Genomic DNA, 18331 nt, shown 5'->3' with positions numbered 1-18331 from the left:
ATCAGAGAATCAGAACAGAGTTTGTATCAACTAAGAGGATTTGGGGCAGCTACTTGTCTGCTCTTTTGGCAGTCTCTACATATAAAATAAGTTGCAGTTCAGATGCTTGGAAGTCACAAGCATGCAGAACTCTGGGCTGAGGTTGATAGGATTGTATGATATCCTCAGGCTCAATGACGTGTATTTTTGGTAGCCTACTTCTCTGGGAAGTAATAATACCTAAGAGAAGGTTATAGATAAAACAGGAAGCCAAGTCCATTACAAAGGTTTATAGTGGGAAGCCAAGAGACAAGGGTCATGAATTCAAAGAGGAGGTTCTACTTTGACATAAAGGGAAAAAAAAAACAGCTCTGTATGTGGATAGTAAAGCATTGGAAGAGAGGACCAAGAGAGGAGCTGGAACCTCTGCCCTTACAGATTCTCAAGCCTTGACTGCACAAAGCCTTGAGCATCTGGTCTGAATTCATTGCTGAGGCTGTGCTGATCAGGACATTGGGTGACTGACCTCCTGTCATCCCCTCCAACATAAATTATTCTATGATTCTAAACTCAGAAGGATTTTAGTGCTTAAGATCAAATAACTGACAAAGGTCAGTCTGCTCTGTAGGATATGTAGAAGTGGCTGATCTACAAAAACAGGCCTGGAGATTCAGACAGCAGAACTATCAGGCCCCAATATCCTCAGTAAATCTTCCCACAACGTAACGTATTTGGCAAGGCTTTTAACCTTTAACTCAAATGCTCTGAAATGCAAACCTTCTTTGCTGAGGTTTTTGAGAAGTGAAAGCATTACCTTTGACCAGTGCAAGAATACGATGACTAGCATCCTCCTTTCTCAGCAACAAGACAAGACAGCGCTCTCGTGATTCAGCAGAAAGCTCTCCTCTTGCAGGACTGTTCTCAGGTAAACTAGAAATCTTGCCAGGGCAAAATACAGCAATCTGAAATAACAAGGACCAGATTAGACTCCTAAATCCAGATTTAATCACTACAGGGCTCAAGCAAATAGTTAAGTTATGATAGCATGTGAAGATACAGCACACCAGCTGAACCACATTAACCTCCATTAACTAGGTGTTCATTTGTCGTCTCTACATGAGGCAGAGGAATTTAACTTCAATCTCATGAAAAGATTTAATATAAAATGTTTTGCTGGGCTGGATGAAAACCACAACAGTTATAAATGCAGAGGATATGTGGTAGTATTCTAAATTACTCATTCAAAAAAGATCTTGAGCCCCAAGTCCTGAAACACTTAGCACCAGAGAACACATTAAAGCAATAATTTCTGCTACTGCTAACTTCTGAAATGGCCATTTAGGAGCACGCCCCAGATATCTGCCCATTTTTGCTGTAGTATTCCATAAATAGGCATTACTTTTATTCTACAAGATATTAAGGGCATGGAAAGCATTCTTCCTCATGCTTGATTGGAGAACAAGCAGAAAAGAGGGGCTTTGTGCACAGTTTAATTTGTAGAATGATACATTTCCTTATTAACATAGGAAACAACTCTAAGCATGAACATCTGAAGCAAAGGCCTTTGTAAGACAAAGTGTCATAGGATTCCTGGGTGACGTACTGTGTAAGAAGTACAGAACTGGACTTCTTGTACATACAAGTTCAACTGTGCTTTTACATTTATGATCATTTATTTCCTTAGGTTGACATGTCAAAATGCCAACTTCACTCTAACTCAACTCAAATAAAGCTATCGTGTTACACAGAGCTTGAGAGAAAGAAAAAGGTTATTTTTGACAATCGGAAAGCTCTTCTTGCAAGCCATCTGAATGCATTAAATTAGGGGACTACTTCATGCTGAAAGGCCATAAGCGGACCCAGAGGTAATCGTACATCAGTCTGTTAGACAAAGACTGTTCTCCTGAATACAGGTTTGTAGATCAGAAATTGTTAGTTTCATTTATGAGGTTACTGTCTGTTCTTTCTTATTTTGAGATCAATGGCAAAATTAATGTTTGCTTTAGTAGAAGCAAGCCTGTTTATGCTTAGGTTCAATGAGAGGCTTAGGCCTAGTGGGATTTTCTTACTAACAAAAAAAAATCAAACCAGCAGCACTCAAAGTAACCAGAACACCACTCACAGGAACGCAGAGAACACGAGTGCTGGCTAGCTAGTAAAGAGATGATGAGCGTCCTTGAAAACACTTGCTAAAGGAGTGTCAGCTCACACATCCATAAACTTACAATGTATTAGGTTTCAGAAATGTGAACTCAAGTTATACAACCGAGTGGTGCACTGTGTCCAGTACCTGACTTGTTGTCATGCTCAGCACAATGGCTTGCTTGTGTGAAAGCTGCAGCTGTCTGATTCCTTGCAGAGCAAACCCTCGACAAGTACAGATCGAAATCACATTACCATACACACGAGGAGATACCAGAGGTGATACTGTCAAAATGATGTCCTCTAGATCAAAGAGAAGGTAAGAAAAGCAGTGTATTATTTCCACAGAAGCTGTGGTATTACTGCAAAGAAACTTACAGCAGCCAGATCCTACTTGAAGCACATCCCAGATGGAGACACTGTATTTCATGGTTTATTTCTTCTATCCATCTTATAATGACTGCTATCAGAAGCCAACATGCAATAGTAAAGCTTATGGCATTATCAGTAATCTCTTCATGAATCATCTACTCTAGACATTCTGTCTCATAAAGTCCATCCAGTCATCTACGAGCTATTCATCTGTCTCTGAGGTATCTGTGCTCTCAGTCCCCATGATGGCTGTGTGTCCATCCCTAACAGGCAGTGTTTGAGCTGCAGCCCTCACTGCTGGCAAGCTGACAGCGCTTAGATCCCCAGAAGACTAAGAATAAATCTGGCCAAAGTGATGAGTAACTAAATGAGGTCAAGACTGGCTGTTGATTTGTCCACCACAAGCTGTGTGAAGCAGTCTCAGCTATTCCTCTCTGCTACCACTGGTAGCCTGCAGGACCTACAGTTTACATAACCTTGACCAGCATGAACCTCTTTAGCCCCGTCTTTACTCTTCGTCCCAGAGACTGCCACATGGCATAGGCTACAGAATCTTTGACCCAGCCTCTGATCATGATGTTACTTCACTCTGGCTTGGTACCACCTGTGGCTTCACAGAATCCTGTCTTCGGTGATCCTAATGGCACCAGCCTGCTCTGTTCTACCTCAGTTCCCCTCCTACCTAAGCCTCAGCCATTAGGTCTGGTTACTTGTGCTCTGTTTGTATTTCTCACCCCAGACAAGTCCATAGAAGCAACTAGAGTTTATGTTGGGTTAGAATCTCAGATTATTTAACTTCTGTTTCTTATGTTTAATTCCAAGCTCGCTGCCAACAGGGTGGCAGATCTGTGTAACTTGCCAAGAAAGAGCTCTGAGTAAACAAAATTCACGGTTGCAGGTGGTAAGATTTTGGTTCATCTCTAGTAGATAACACTTAAAGAAAAACTTTTTTTTTTTCACATGCACACATCCCAAACTAATGGGGAAATCTGCTAGGGTCAGTAGAACTTTTCTTACTGGGATGAAGTATATACATGAAGTATATCTTACTGGGATGAAGTGGGTGCAGCAGCATATTTGTTCTGCATGCTCTGCATGGGTATATCTTCCCATCTCAAGGAGAAGCTGCTGGAGACCTGATGGAAGGAATAAACAAATGTTTCCTTTCCTTAACACACCACAGGGTGTCTGCTCCCAGATCAGTTTTTCAGCTTCTCTTTGAGAGTCATGATAGTTATCTGAGGAGAAAAGCCTGAAAGTGATTTCCTGAGCCCAAATACAGATGGAACGTGGTGTAGTATAACTCAGCAGCCCACATCAAATGTGAATCATTAATAGCCATAAAAGGAAGGGGAGGCAGAAAATGTGAGTCATTCCATCAGCAGCAACCAGCTGCCATCAATACCAATCCCAAATAACATGGAGCCAGTGGCTGTATGCCAAGCTACTTGAATTAACATGCCCAGTTAAACAAAAGACTGCATCTCAAAGGTAAGACTTTTCTTTCTTTCCTTTTTCCATTTTTTTCCTGCTACTTTCCCCTCTTTTCATCTTATGTTTTCGTTCCTTTCTCATAACTTCTTTCCTTTAGCAATATAGTTTTCTTTATCTTCTCTCTGCACCAATATGATCCCATTTTCCTCCAGTCATCTCTTCCCTGACAGCTGCTGAGTTTTCACACCCCTCTGTGCTTTTTTGATATCCCCCCCCCTTCTCCCTGTGGAAATCTCTTCAGCTGTGGGAGTAGAAACACAATAGCAATGCTCTAATAGCATTGTCTCATAATCACCTGCACCTGAGGTCTGCTATGCCAGGCCCAGCTACAGAAGATTACGAGCACATTGGCCCATCTACAGCAGACACATCTCAGATCCTTCATAGCCAGTCCTAACACCAAATGCCTTGGCAGGCTCCCTTGAGCACAGTCAAGCTGCTGCTAGCTAGATAAGAATTTAGAAGCTAGAAGACTACTCCTACAAGGGGAAAAGGGGCATTTGGATAGAGGAGTCAGGTGATAGCTAGTTAGTGTTAGTCTCATTAAGTGCTTTCTTTTCTGATTACATAGTCAGTCCTGGCTTGAATGAAGTCTTAACTATTTCATATCCTATTACATTCAGCTACCTGTACTGGTCTAGAGTTGATTTCTGATCAGTTAAGCAAGCAGTTTAAGGACACTGTTAGGTAATCATGATAGTTCCTTGATAAACAGCCCCCCTACAAGCACAAATTTGTTGTGGGAGTTTTTGTGTGTGTGTTTTCTAAGTGAAACCTAAGCAGCCTACAGGACTCAAGCAGCTGCTCCCATGAGGAGGAGGATGTGATAACACTTTGCTGTCACTTCATTTTAGGCAACAGTGTTTCACTAGAAATTCACTCCTGGCTCTGGACCTGGCCAGGTCACAACACTGAGTAAGGCAAAATTTCCTGAAACAGGTGCACTGGAGTGAGGTTAGACTGTCAGTGAAGGAGAACCATAAAACCTCAAGATTAGTTCCCTATTACAAACCATTGGTAGGCGAGACAAGCATTGCTGGAGGTCGAGACTGCACCATGCCCTGGAGATGAACCTTTTCTTCATCTGTTTCTGTTCTAGTTGATGAAGGACTCTGAGGTCTAAAGAAAAACAATAAATATTATTATTATTAACCAACTTTCTGCAACAGACCCACGGACAAGAAAGCCATAATGGCAAAGCCATTTCAACCCCTGTTGATGACATGAGCTGCACCAAGGTCTCTCTGATTGAACGTCTCTTCTATTACTCCCTCTGAGAGTCTCTGTTCAACAGAATAACCTAATATAAAGTGGCCAGTTTGGGAATAAAAGAATATGTCGGGCTGCATTACCAGTGTTTTTCCTACTGAACAGATGCATCATAGCTACTATTTACTTTTGGTTCTTTAGCCAGAACTCAAGTAGTTTTAAATCAGTCGTGGTACTCCACTGCTGCTTCATGTTGGGTAACAAGCACCATCAAGTCTGTCACAGATGCTCATCGCAGTGAAGCCTCTCAACATTACTGCATACCCAAAAAGACCAAATTATGGCACAGCAAACATAAGGTGTGGTTCAGAAAGCCAGGGACTGAGAAGGCACACTGCAGTCTGCACAACAGCTTGGCTAGGTCTGTGAAGTGCAGGCTGTTCAGGCAAACCTGTCTGCCTTGCTCCCCTGCTGCTGGGTTGGCTGGAATACATCCTGCTTGTTCACTCCCAGGAGACTGACAGAAGCCACAATTATTTACAAGTAAAATCTGACAAGCTGAATTCTAAGGTGCAGCTCGTATTCTCATCTCCCAGTGGGCCAAATTACCAGCATTAATGGAGATGGGCACTTTTCTAGAATGTAGCACCGCTCTGGACTGGCTAAGTTATACCAGAGGAGCAGAATTTATCATCTTTGTGGGAGGAAAAGCATCCTTGAGGAAAATAAATAAAAAGAATGAAAGTTGGCCAAATTGAGTTTTTCAAATCATAAAACTAAACATGATGGGAGTCATTGTTCATGGGGGAAACCAAGCTGAACTCTGACACATAGCCCCCTCCGTGGGCATCAGATTAACCCCCTGGCAGAAAGCACCAAGAGGACTGCAGAGCACCTCACCCCTCATTCTCTGCCACCAACGCAGTGTGCCACGCAGCACTGAGCAGCCAAGAGCTTTAAAACCTGCCCAGAACTTGCAGGTTCAGGGCACTGCCTGAGCTTTCTGTAGAGGAGTCCCACCACAACAACACATCTTTAATTCAGTAATATTAAAAGGAGATGCTTAAGGCCTAAAAAACCCAGCGCAGAGGCTGGCACTCCACATGGTTATTACACAGCCCTGTAGAGCAGCCAGGAAAGGATGTCTCAGTTTCATATTACCCCAGTTGTTGGAAATTCCTTGAAGCCCTAAGCCAAATCTTTTGATAAAGCACTGTAGACCAAATGCTTTGAGGCCCAGGTCCACTTATGCCTGGAAGAACCCAAGGGGTGCCTTTCAGAAGACAAAAAAATGCAAGTGCCTCTTTTCTTTGACCTGTGCAGGCCAACCTACTCTGATGTGCCTTTGCAGCAGACTGAGGAAAGGGACCTCTGAGCACAGCAGGGCTCTTCATTTAGGAAGAGGATTCATAGGACTGAGTGAGATTCCTGGGTTTCAGGTTTGAGTCTCCATCAGGGAAGTAGCAAGGTTGTCAGGAAGTAAATGATCGTTTCACACTGTAGGAAGTACTACTGAGAGGTTTGGGAAAAAAGGTGCTGGGAAGGAATACTGCCAAGAGTATCCCCAGACTACTGATCCAGTTTCCCTCTGCTTCCCTGCAGCTGTGGACAGTGTGCAAAGGCTGCTCAGTGCTGACTTCAGAGCTGGACAGAAGCTTTTCTCCTTTCCCCCTCACTCCTCTTCCCTGATGCACGCACCTCTGCTCTGCTGAGGAAGGCCAAGAGCAGATTTTATGGCAGACCACCGATGTCACAAACCAAGAAACTTTAAGAATAAAAAACATTAGAGAGATTTGGCTAACCTGAACAGAAATGTGAGCCTTTGGGAGCTACAGCCTGCCTCCTTGTAGTTATGCACAGTAGAACACATATTGCTGAAGGGTGCATGATGGATTAATAGCTATTTAATAACCCAGCTGCTTCTGCAGCCAAACCCAGCTCCATCCAAGAGCAAGATTCCAGACTCCTGAATCTTTCCAATTCCTTAAACTTTTTGGCACCCCATTGCTATGCCACTAGTTCCTAAGTTGCTTTTCTTCATACTAATTTGCTTAAGAGTTTATAAGCCATTCTTCATTCTCACACACACTTCTGTCATAATCCTCCAAAGAACCTTTTCCATCTGAAGCTCCTTATCTGCAATCTGTTAATATGAAAGGGACAAAGGGCAAAGCTGTTCCTGGAGAACAGGCTGCTCAGTGGCACGCAGTCTTGCAGCCTTATTCTAACACCAGGCAGGGCTGGAAGAGTTTTCAAACCAGGCTGATCAGCCATTCCTGGCACAGAAGGGGCCCAGGTGTTGCAAGTGTAGGAATTAAAGGTCTTCCAGGAAAGAATTGACAGGAGGCAACTGCAGGAATCCCACACCTGACATATCAAGGGGAGACAGTGCTGTGAGAGAGGTACTTTTACAGACTGTAGTAACCCATGTGAAAATTGGAAAGGTATACAGATTCCATCCTTCACTCTCGGTTTCTCTGAGACTTTTAGCAGAAGACCAATAAAGACAAAGCGTGCCAACTGTGTGCTTGTCTGTCCTCCACATCGCTTTTCCTGGGAGAACTACCATCACTCACAAACATGCAGGCCAGCACCCTCACCTTGTTCTGTTGCATCTGGAAGTTGGATCCAGGATACCACCATGCAGTGCTGCATCAGCAGCCCTGCCTCCAAACCAGAGGCACAGCTCCCTGTGCACACAGCTGTCCTGCTGGGGCAGGTAGACAGGAGGCTCTCCGTGGCTCATGCAGTAGATGGCATTGATGGAACTGCAGTCTGTCATGCCAGCCAGCTGCGGGTCAGATGGCCCAGTGATATTCTGCAAGGTGCTAATTCCTTTAGGCCCTCTCACACCTAATGCCAGCACCTTGTCAGTGTCTGAAGCATAGGAAGAAGGCAGTTTTTCTGTGAAAGACAAATGCATGCAAATAAAACATGGAACAACCCACCCCAAGGTCATTCATTCCACTCCAGTGCTTTTTTTCAGATCTGTCATAGCTGGACATAGACAAAGTAACCTACAGGTTATCTGTCCTGCGGGTGTTACACTGGCAATCAGCTGTACGTTTTTACCTGACTGTAAATCTGAGATTGCTCAAGGTAGCTTACCTGTTAGAGGAAAAAAAAGAGTGGTTTGCTTCATATTTGCTGTGGATAAGGGTATGCACAGGGTTAGTTACTAAGCAGCAGCTATGTTAGAAGCCAGCACTTTAACTTCTGGTGCTGTATATTGTCTCATACAAGGAAGGCCGGTGGGTCTGAAGGGGAGACTGGGCAAGAATATGGCCCTGAGGAGAAGAATATTTTCTGCAGTTTTCATTAGACATGGGAAAACTAGGGAGAGGATCACAAGCTGAAAATCCACGTACATCTTTTCTGGCTTATTTCCCTCCGTATAAAATAAAGATTTTTGTCCTACGTTGTATAAAGATGTATCCCAATATTTGCTAAGCCAGCTTTATTTCCCCTCCAGGATTTGAGGCTTTCCTTATTTCCTGCACTAATTCTTCCTTACACCTCTGACAAACCCCTCTCCGTGTTCACTGTCAGTACTGTTGGGGTTCAATAAGTAACCCCAGAAAAGAACAAGTTTGGCTCCTCTCCAGTTCTTACTGTACAAAAGCAGAAAGACTTGTCATTCTCTTCCCTGTTGTTTAAATGTACTCATTTACATCACTAGTTGTATGAGAATCAGAAGGCAGAACATAACTCTCTGGAACAGGTAGAGAATGGAGAAATGATCTGAAAATATTTAAAATAATCATTTTAAAGTTTTCAAGCTAAGAGTAAAAATCCAATCTTCAAACTCACAGAGCAGTTCTCAGCTGAAATTAATTGTCCTTCATACCAAATGTTAATAATGGTAAGGGTTGGGAGCATTGAAGCAGATCTGCTGCCTGTCAGCTCTTAATGACCGGTGATTTTATGGTTTTCTTACTCATTTCTGTAGTCCTCCTTCATTTCTCCAGTTATCAGCATGAATGTATTACATGCACAATGCTGAGACAACTGCAATCCCATTTTTAAGGCAGTCTGCTTCCGTGGTTTTCAGATGTAAAAAAGGGTAGGAAGACTGCAGAATTTCTCTTTAATTAAGCAGGTCTGCATTCATCTTCTGTCTAAGCAGAAGGAAGCCTCTTTCTCTCTCAGTCTGCCTAGAACTTTCCCCAGTAGAGACTGATTGCCTGTATTCGCTATGGTGTCATATGCAAACCTTTCAGGAGAACTTTTTGGCTAAGAAGAAAGCACTAGCCACAGTATATCAGAAGCCATCTCTACATTTTGCTGCTAGTATAATTGCTTGTTGTTCTAGGGTTATATTGCATTAGCAACTAATAATCTGCTATACAAGCTTTGAGACAGGTTTCATTATCTCTACTTCACAAATGGAAAAAAATGAAGACTTGGCACAGGCAAATATTTGAAAGCACTGGTGTCTGATGTTAAAGGCTTTGGGATTTGACATCGGGGACCCAATATAGTTTTTGTTTGCCTCATCTTTTTGCTGTCATATCTCAGACTGTCTTCTATTCACAAATTGTGACATGCACTGTCTGATAAGCCATCACTGAGGTGTCGGTTACAGAATGGCCAGATCAGTATTTTCCTTTTGCACATGCTCCTAAAGAACAAGCTAAAACTGAAGTCCCAGAAGAGATGGGATGGAGGCAACTGGGGAAGAGAGGTTGGCGTGTCTACAGCTAAAACCTCCAGAAAAATCCATGGAAACTTAGTGCATCTAATTTGCATGAGCCTAAACCTGGAGCTTAGAGCACTGGAATCTGGGAAAGCCTCTGCAAAGGAAAAACAAAAGTGGCTAGAGACACAGAAATGCATTGAGAGCTAAAAATTCAACTGGGGGATATTCAGCACCGGGAACAGATAAGAGACCTTGTGCTGTTTCTTTCTATCATTTCTTTGGGGAAAGATACAAGCACTGATGTGATGCTCTCGGAAATCTGTTACCCTCTTCCCTATGTCCACAGCACCAGGTGATTCTTCACTTTAGTACAGTTACACATCTTCCCCTCAGCACCATCACACGATGGAGCCTCTGAAGGAAAACTAGACCTCACCTGAGCTAGAGAGCAGCGCATCACGCTGAGAGCAGAGCAGGTGGAGTCCACAGGTATCCAGCCCAGAGCTGAGCACCAGCTGCAACATGTGATGGGGAGCTAGAGATCTTTGGGAGAGAGTTTCAAACAGCAATACCATGGCAACCTGAACAGCAAGAGCACAGCAGAGGAATAAGTCAAAATGTTTCCAAGTCCACAATGACCATACAGCTGTATTCCTTCTGCTCACCTTTAATTCCCATACCTTGCCTACACTATCAGAGCCATAAAGGTTTTTCTTCTGTGCTTACATGCAGTTCAGCACAGTAGGCTTTTACCTTCAGATTGAATAATAAATACGATAGCTGTGATTGAATAATGATTACATATTACTACTGATACAATTGTGCATTTTGTCACATGAACCTACTAGTAAAAACTGCACATTCTCTGGGGCAGAGAATAAAGTGCATCGCTCCTGCTGTTTAACTTTGCATACTACAGAAAGATGGCTTAATTACAATAGACCAACTAGTTATTTCTTTATACCTACAAAAATGCCAAAATCAACATTAGAAAAGACTCAAAAAGACAGACACTGCTCCAGATTTACATTTTGAACTCTTCTTTGCCAGATGAGTCCAATTCAGCTCATCCTGGCTAATAGAAAGACGCACAGTTGTACCTACTGAATGTCTGTAACCTAAAGGAAAACAAATAACTTTGAGCTCTGGACTTGGCTTCCCTATTAAAAGAAACATACTGCTTCAAAAAGCATGTGCTTTACACCAGAAAGTTGTGTGGTGCTCCGCACACTGAGGGTAATAAATTATCTAGGTGTAGATCAGACAAGCATGATTGTATTGGCCTCAAATTTGTGCGTGGTTCTCCTGGGTGTAAAGACACACAGTGCTATCGCCAGTAGCAAGCTTTATGTCTGCACTGAATGCCAAATGAATTCATCACTCCTGGTCACTTTAAATGAAATGCTACTCCACTCATAAACACATAACAGGGCTTATAATATCATGATAAATGAAGTTATAAATTTACTTAAATCATAAGAAAGTGGTCCAATTAGGAGTAAAAGCTCTTTTTCTTTATGTTCGTCTAGCTCAAGCTCTCCTGATACTAACCAAATGTTCACAGCAGCCAGTAAGGAAGCATGTTTTTGTAGCAGCTCTGATAGTCCCCAGAGTTTAGCTACCTGGGCTCCAGGCCAGTTTTGATACTGCAGCTGTCCAACACTGAAAAGCCTCAGCAACTGCCTGGTTCCCTGAGCCTGGGAGCCAGGCACTTGGCTTTGACCTCTGAGCATTGTAGCAGGCATTCCTGTGCCCAGCCTCATATATCACTGGTTCTGGCTGTTATCCTAACCTGACTTGACTTTCCATCTTGGCCTGGTCCCTACGGACTCTTGGCTGACCCTGGTTTCTGCTGCTGGACCTGCTCTGCCCTTCTTACTTGGGAAACACCTGACTGCAACCTGCCTTGACATTAGTCTCCTGGTGTGCCATTTCCTCATGGAGCGTTCTGCCCTTGTTGTACCACGTTCTGTATGGACCCACTTCTGAGGCACAGTGAGGAATTGTAACAAGACATAAGGTATTTCCTGACTGTGCCAGGTGTCCAGTATCTTCAACAAGTAACTGTGGTCTTCAGGTACCTTCCAGAAGCAAGCCTGGTACATGCTAACTACTCTCAGTCACCAGTCAAACTTGCTGGTTGTTCAGAAAGAACATAAGATATCTCCAACTTCCTGAATCAATTCTAACAGAACCTGAACTCTGTCAGATCAAACATGCCACGTGGCGCTGCACAAGAGCTAAAAAAGGTGAGTTACCACAGTTACCCATCAAGCACGGGTACAAGTCCTGTCCATTTTGGAATGCATTCCTAAGCGGAGGGAAAGATGAGCTAATTCAAGTTACCTTAACCTTCTCTTCTTCTGGGTTAATCTATATAGATTTTTTTCCAACACAGACTGTTACTGTAACTAAGGTAGATAGTACATGGAGCATAAATTATGTGAAAGTTGTGTTGCACATTAACTTACAGTCACATGGCTTCGGCTTATCAGAATTTCTCTCTTGTTCCTTATCTGCACCTTTCTGTAGCAATTTCTTCAACCTGTATATTTCATAGTTGGATCTTTTGTTGCTCCGAGCAATCAGTACATCAATACTGATGACACAAAAGACTCAGTTGATACATTCAAGTTTGAGTGAAAAATACCTCGAGTATTTGTACCCAACCTAAAGACTGAAATATTCCAGGTCACTTAAACGTGATCAGTTTATTCATTTATTTTACCTCGGTGTCAGTGTGTCTGCAAGCCTTGATGTCACTGCCATTAGGGAGGTATTTTTCATCAGTTCCAACAGTCTGCCAGTAAAATCCACTTGGCATCGCAAGCACCTTCTCCACTGCCTGAAACACACGAAAGGTAGCTCTTACCTGTATGTCATTGTGATCCCTCAAATCAAGAGCCAGGAAAAATCAGCATGGCTAGTTTTATGGCTAGAGAACATATAAGAATGTACATTAATGGATTAGATTTATTAGCCAAGTCCTATTACCCTATAATTTGCTTTCTTGTATCAGTATTGCCAGCTACAATTATATCCCAAGAACATGAATTTGCAGCTGCCTCTTGAGAGGCTGAGCCTTCCTATGGTCCAAAACCATGGCCTTGCAGTGTGGACATTGCCCACTAACATGAACAGGAGCTCTGCAGGATCAGGATCAGCAGCTTGGGGCCTTGATTCTCCATGATCACGCTGGGCATCCAGCAGAAAAAGGCTTTGTAAAGTAAATGCTCTAATAAACAAACCAAACTGAAGGACAGGGAAGGAACTGCATTATTTTCTATATGACTGTAACCAAAACAGGACATTGTTTTCTGTGTTCATGTCAGCACTAGTAGCACATACATGTAAGTCTTATCATGTCATTTACTCCTGAATAGGCAAAAGGCTCTGGCATTTAGGTCACACCATTAAAGAAATGTGGCATTTCCCAATCTCAGCACCTTATTTTGTTTCTCATCCATTTTCTGGGCAGCCAAGCAAGCAACCTGTACAAGTGCAAATTTAAGGATGTTTAAGGATATGTCACTCACGAGAATTTGCTGTGACTGTAATGCCTCATAAGCAAGGCCATAGCCCAGAAAGGAGTGCAGCTTCTGGAAGACAAGTTTGTCAAGCTCTGGTTTGGGAAAAAAAGTGATGTTCATAGCTATGCTTCTCTTGAGGCATTCCAGAAATACAGATGCTTTTACACACTGGGCACAATTCATCCCAAAACTGAGAAAAACATCCCTTTGGAGGCATTAAGGTTGGGAAGTGCAAATCAAAAATAGCGGAACTCCAAGTCTCTGCTTTAGCTTTCAACAGTCACAGATCTGTCTCCTCACATAGTTTTGCTCACATGCTGCAAAACCTTTTAAAAAGATCAAAAATCTATTTCAACATGGTCCCAACGAGACTGACTATGGACAGAAAACGGACCAACTGCACGAGGAAGTGTCCATTCTGGAGAATGAGGTACTTATGACACTGTTTACTTGTGTAATCAAGAGGGTTTTTTTCTTCTACTGCTTGGTAAAAAAAATTAAGCTCTTCATATAATCCTACAAATGTTTAAAAACAACTGGGAAATGAAACTAATTTGGATAATATCAAAATCCCTCTGACATCTGCCTTTCTGCTTCAACAGACTTTTGAGTTTCCTCCTTCCTTTACTTTCTGTGCTTCATAAGACTTGCCTAAAAGTAGAACTGGGGATTTCATTTTTCACCTGATCTCAGTCCCCACAACATTACAAAAATGAGCATTTTGACATCTCTCAGTGAGGTGCCCATTTTGTCCTGCAATTCATTCTCCATCAGCCTTGATATTGCACTTGGTTGCTGTAGAAAATAACAGAGGAAAACCACTGGTTTAAGGAAACGGAAGATCCTCTCTCGTTCCAATACTCAATGCCAGCTCCTGTGTGCAATGCTGGCACTGTGCAGGCAGCACAGAGGGATGAAACAACCCTTACAAAATACATACGTAGCAAGACTCCAGTCTTTACTTATTCAAGCTGTTCCTTAAGCGTGCCTTAAGTCTATGAACTTCCAAGAAAGCAAAGATAAGGAATAAATGTGGTTTAAGCAAATCCAGCCAATATTTCCATGGAGATCTTCATCATAATCACTCAGACAGAGAGGACACAAGCTGGGAACCCCAAGGTAAAGCTGACCTTTAAAGAGTTTCATGGTGCAAGCTGTGGATCAGCTGTGATGCAAGGCAAGCATGCTGCTGAATGGCTGGCCTACCGCCTCATCAGAGCAAGGACATGGCCACACCTATTAGGGAATCAAACCCACAGGAAATTGTTTCTATGATCTGTCAGACTCTGTTTTCTAGCAGCCAACCTGAATGAGATTTCACAAAGCAGCAGAAAATGAAGCTTGAAAAGTCTTAGATCTCCCAGAAAATCATTTTTTTCCCATGGGTAGGAAAATACACATAGGTAACTGCAGTATGACAGCCTGTTTTGTCTAGTCTCATCAAAATGCAATTGGAGGATAATTCCTGAGATCACCCTCCCATGCAATGCATAGGAAGAAAGCAGCTTTCCCATGCATTTAGCAGAGAACTGCATCAATTCAGTTCTTACAATATTGAGATGAGCCCTATTTGATGCATAACACACAAGTGATCCTCCCCAGGTAGCTGGATGACCTTACTCCTCCCAGAATAACTTCGGTGATTTTGACACTATTTAGCTCTAAGCTACTCTCATCTTTGGTGCTACTTTCAATGTTCCACAAAGAGAGACAGGGTAGGCAGGAGAATTGCATCAGTTTCACCTCAGGGCCGGTTTATCTCTTTTCTGCCTCCAAAAATACTACAGGAGCTGTAGAGCTTCTGTGCAAACACAGCAGTTCAGAAAGTCTCCCCCAGTCTAGCTGATGCATCATCTGAGTGCTGACCTGTCTCTTGGTAGGGAGGAGACTCCCTCCCCATGCACACTGCAGAACAGTAAAGAGGAAGTCCAGCTTCAATACTTACCTAGAAATGCCTCTTCTGAAGGACTCTGCAGAACATTCAAATAATCTCATGTCTCACAGCATAGGCATTACACCAGGGAGAAAAGGCACCCTACACTCAGCCAGTAATAGCTACAGGAGCCCCTGGGATACTTTGATTTAGGTTTTGACATGCTTCAAAGCCCCACATCACTTCACCATCACCACTTCCATGACCACCTCCAAATGTAATAAATGAAGTTTCTTACAGCACTGGTACCCTCTCCGTGTGTATCACTGCTATTAGAAAGAGCAGGAATGGAAGGGTCTGCAACTTCCCATTATGGGTATTCTTCAATTTTGTCAAAAATTATCCTTCTCTGGGGGGAGGAGGGACAATTTCTGATTTCTCCTACCTTAAAACAGCAGACAGAGAATCAATTTGTATCACAGCTAGGATTGAACACATATCATTCTTCAAAGAACGTTAAAAAGAAACACAGAGCCACTGCTTTCTTCCAGACAGCATTACCAAGATGAAGCCAGACAGTTAAGGGAAGGAAATTCACAGCAAAATACTGAGCAGAAACAAGAATAAGCACATTTCTGAGGAGACCAGAGCTGTGTACAGCAAAAGCATGAATCTTTAATTGTCATATAGAAGTATGACCAAATCCAATATCTTCTCTTCTTGCTTACAGTGTATTCTGTTCTCATTTCTGAGAACAAAGAAATAGCTTTTGCTGTCAGATGATCTAAGAGAATCTTTCAAGTTGCAATGAGTTTTCTAGACTGCTTTCCAGCCACAGCAGGAAAACAGGAACTGGAGGAAGAATTTATGTACTCTACCATCTCATCTCCTTGCACACAAAGTGCTTTCCAATACAAAGACTTGCTCAGCCGCCCTCACTGAGGCAGCACTTAAATCCCTCTCAGAATGATGCTGCATCCTCCACTCCCTCCAAAGTCAGATTGTGAATCCTGTATGTATATAACATCTCCCTTTCAGCTCCACTGACCACAGCAGATGACAAAGCACTAGCAGTCTCATTCTAGCAAAGGCTTCAACACTAATATACATGCGAGGCTTACTTCTGATGTGACACTCTAAATCATACTCTTGAGTTAGACTGCATTATCCTATTATATCAAGAGAGTGGTGAGGTGCTGGCACAGCTGCCCAGAGAGGCTGTGGATGCCCCATCCCTGGAGGTGTTCAAGGCCAGGTTGGATGGGGCCCTGGACAGCCTGGTCTAGTATTAAATGCAGAGGTTGGCAGCCCTGCCTGCAGCAGGGGTGTTGGAGCTTCATGACCCTTGAGGTCCCTTCCAACCCAAGCCATTCTATGTTTCTATGATCCTCAAACTCTGTGCTCTCTCCGCTATCTTAAATCCAAATGCATCAGTGCAGTACTCCTTGTGCAACCCAGATTCACACAAAGTTTGTTTTCTTCACACCTTTCCTTCCCCATTCTGCATATTCACTTTAGATTGCTCCAGATCCAGTGCAGGAAACAGGCAAGCACAGCAGGAAGATATGAGGCAGTGGAAAGGCTGAGGACAGAGAGGGCTAATTAAGGAGTTTGTCATTGAAAACATGCAGTTCTGGTGACTGCATTGAAGGCAGTGTGAAGATGCATTTCACTTCCTCTTCCCTCCCTTTTGAATAAACAAAGAGATGCCTTAAACACAGAAGAGGATGAGAGAGTCATTTCCAGCTCTTCTGCCCACCACACACAGTACTAATGGCTAAGCACATTTGTTTGATGGTTCTCTTAAACTGCTGTCTTCTACAATAATTGGTAATGGCTACAATTTAAATGTGAGCTTCCAAATTTTAGGAAAAGTGAACAAATATAATGGTTTATTCTTCCCCAAGCTATGCCTTCCATGCTGTATCAACTCAGAGATGTCACTGTAGCCCTTTCTCCATCCAAAAGGTGAAGGCTTTCTAGTTAGAAATACCAGTGACAAACTATCAGGGCTCAGCTAGCACCAGGCTGTCAACTTCCCCACTTCTGCCTCATGAAGCCTCTGAGATACAGCCACGTAGCTCAGGATTCAATTATATAAATGCATATAGAAGAGGCCCCAGGATGTCTCACCCACAGGTGACTCATCTCCACATGGACTCATCAGCCATATGACGTGCGAGACGTACGTAAGTGCTCTCACCAAAGCTATCGAGATGACTTTATCAGGCTGCACAACAGATTCAAGGTGCCTGAGACAAAAGCCAGACCCTTATGCCAACTCAGGTCAAGATGAGACACAAGCAAAGTTTGGAAAACAAAGGACAAGATGAACAGATCCCATTTTACAACTTCAACCTGGATGAGCTGTAGGTCTTAAGGGCCAACGCGTGCCATGCTGCAAGCCTCAACACCCCAGTGATTCTTTCATTTTGGCAAACAGATGTGGAGGTTCTGTTCTGGGTCCTTTACCTCCCTCATGCTCACGTCCAGTGCTCTAATGCTCTGTTCAGCAGCTCAGCAATCAAGTCCTTGAAACTTTGGCACCAGGCTCAGCAGTCACGATGCTCAGCACTGAAACGGTGCCACAGTACTCAAACTGTACAGCTCAGGGTCTTCTTGTCAGGCTCATGATAAAACAAAAAATAACAGCTGTACATTTCCTACAGGATGTATTGTACCGAGAGGAGCAGAAGGAAATGTGACAGGTGAAAATAATCTTTTCTATGTCTTTTTTTTCCTCCAGCTTCTCTAGAAGGTTCTGGTCCCAGTGGAAAGGATCAGTTTGGAAAGAGCTTCCTCATTTCTAGGCAAAAGTGAAGAACCCAGAAAGTTTATTTGCATGACCTGGCTTATTCTGCTGAGGCATCTCAGTTTGTCAGATTGTTTTCCACTCTTGCTTTGAATGTTGCACAAGCATTGTTTCTGCTGCATCTCCTGGGAGATTTGTTACTGGCTCAGAAGTTTCACATCAAGTAGCTTTCCTCTTTCCATGCAATCTAGAGAGCTGGAACATCCCAGGCAAGGATTTAACCTGAGTGCCTGAACTAGAAGGGTCACCCTGTGCACACTGTCACCACCACTGGATCTGGA

At 43.1% G+C, this 18331-nt stretch overlaps 1 protein-coding gene across 6 annotated transcripts in view; it reads right to left on the bottom strand.

Moving 5' to 3' along the window:
• The window catches only part of DNAAF8 (dynein axonemal assembly factor 8), an 84206-nt gene that overhangs the window by 29535 nt on the left and 36340 nt on the right, over positions 1-18331 (bottom strand). For all 6 annotated transcript variants that reach the window (XM_004945394.5, XM_040647720.2, XM_040647718.2 and 3 more), the window contains 6 exons: positions 12564-12680; positions 10272-10416; positions 7797-8100; positions 5000-5106; positions 2270-2424; positions 794-941 (listed from right to left, as the gene is read on the bottom strand). In XM_004945394.5, coding sequence (XP_004945451.4) covers positions 794-941; positions 2270-2424; positions 5000-5106; positions 7797-8100; positions 10272-10416; positions 12564-12680 — 976 coding nt within the window. The remainder of the gene's footprint in view (positions 1-793; positions 942-2269; positions 2425-4999; positions 5107-7796; positions 8101-10271; positions 10417-12563; positions 12681-18331) is intronic.

The sequence above is a fragment of the Gallus gallus genome, chromosome 14 (genome assembly GCF_016699485.2).
Source record: "Gallus gallus isolate bGalGal1 chromosome 14, bGalGal1.mat.broiler.GRCg7b, whole genome shotgun sequence".
NCBI classification, from domain to species: Eukaryota; Metazoa; Chordata; class Aves; order Galliformes; family Phasianidae; genus Gallus; species Gallus gallus.
The sequence above is the reverse complement of the archived record's forward strand: the minus strand, read 5'-3'. Positions and strand labels throughout refer to the sequence as shown.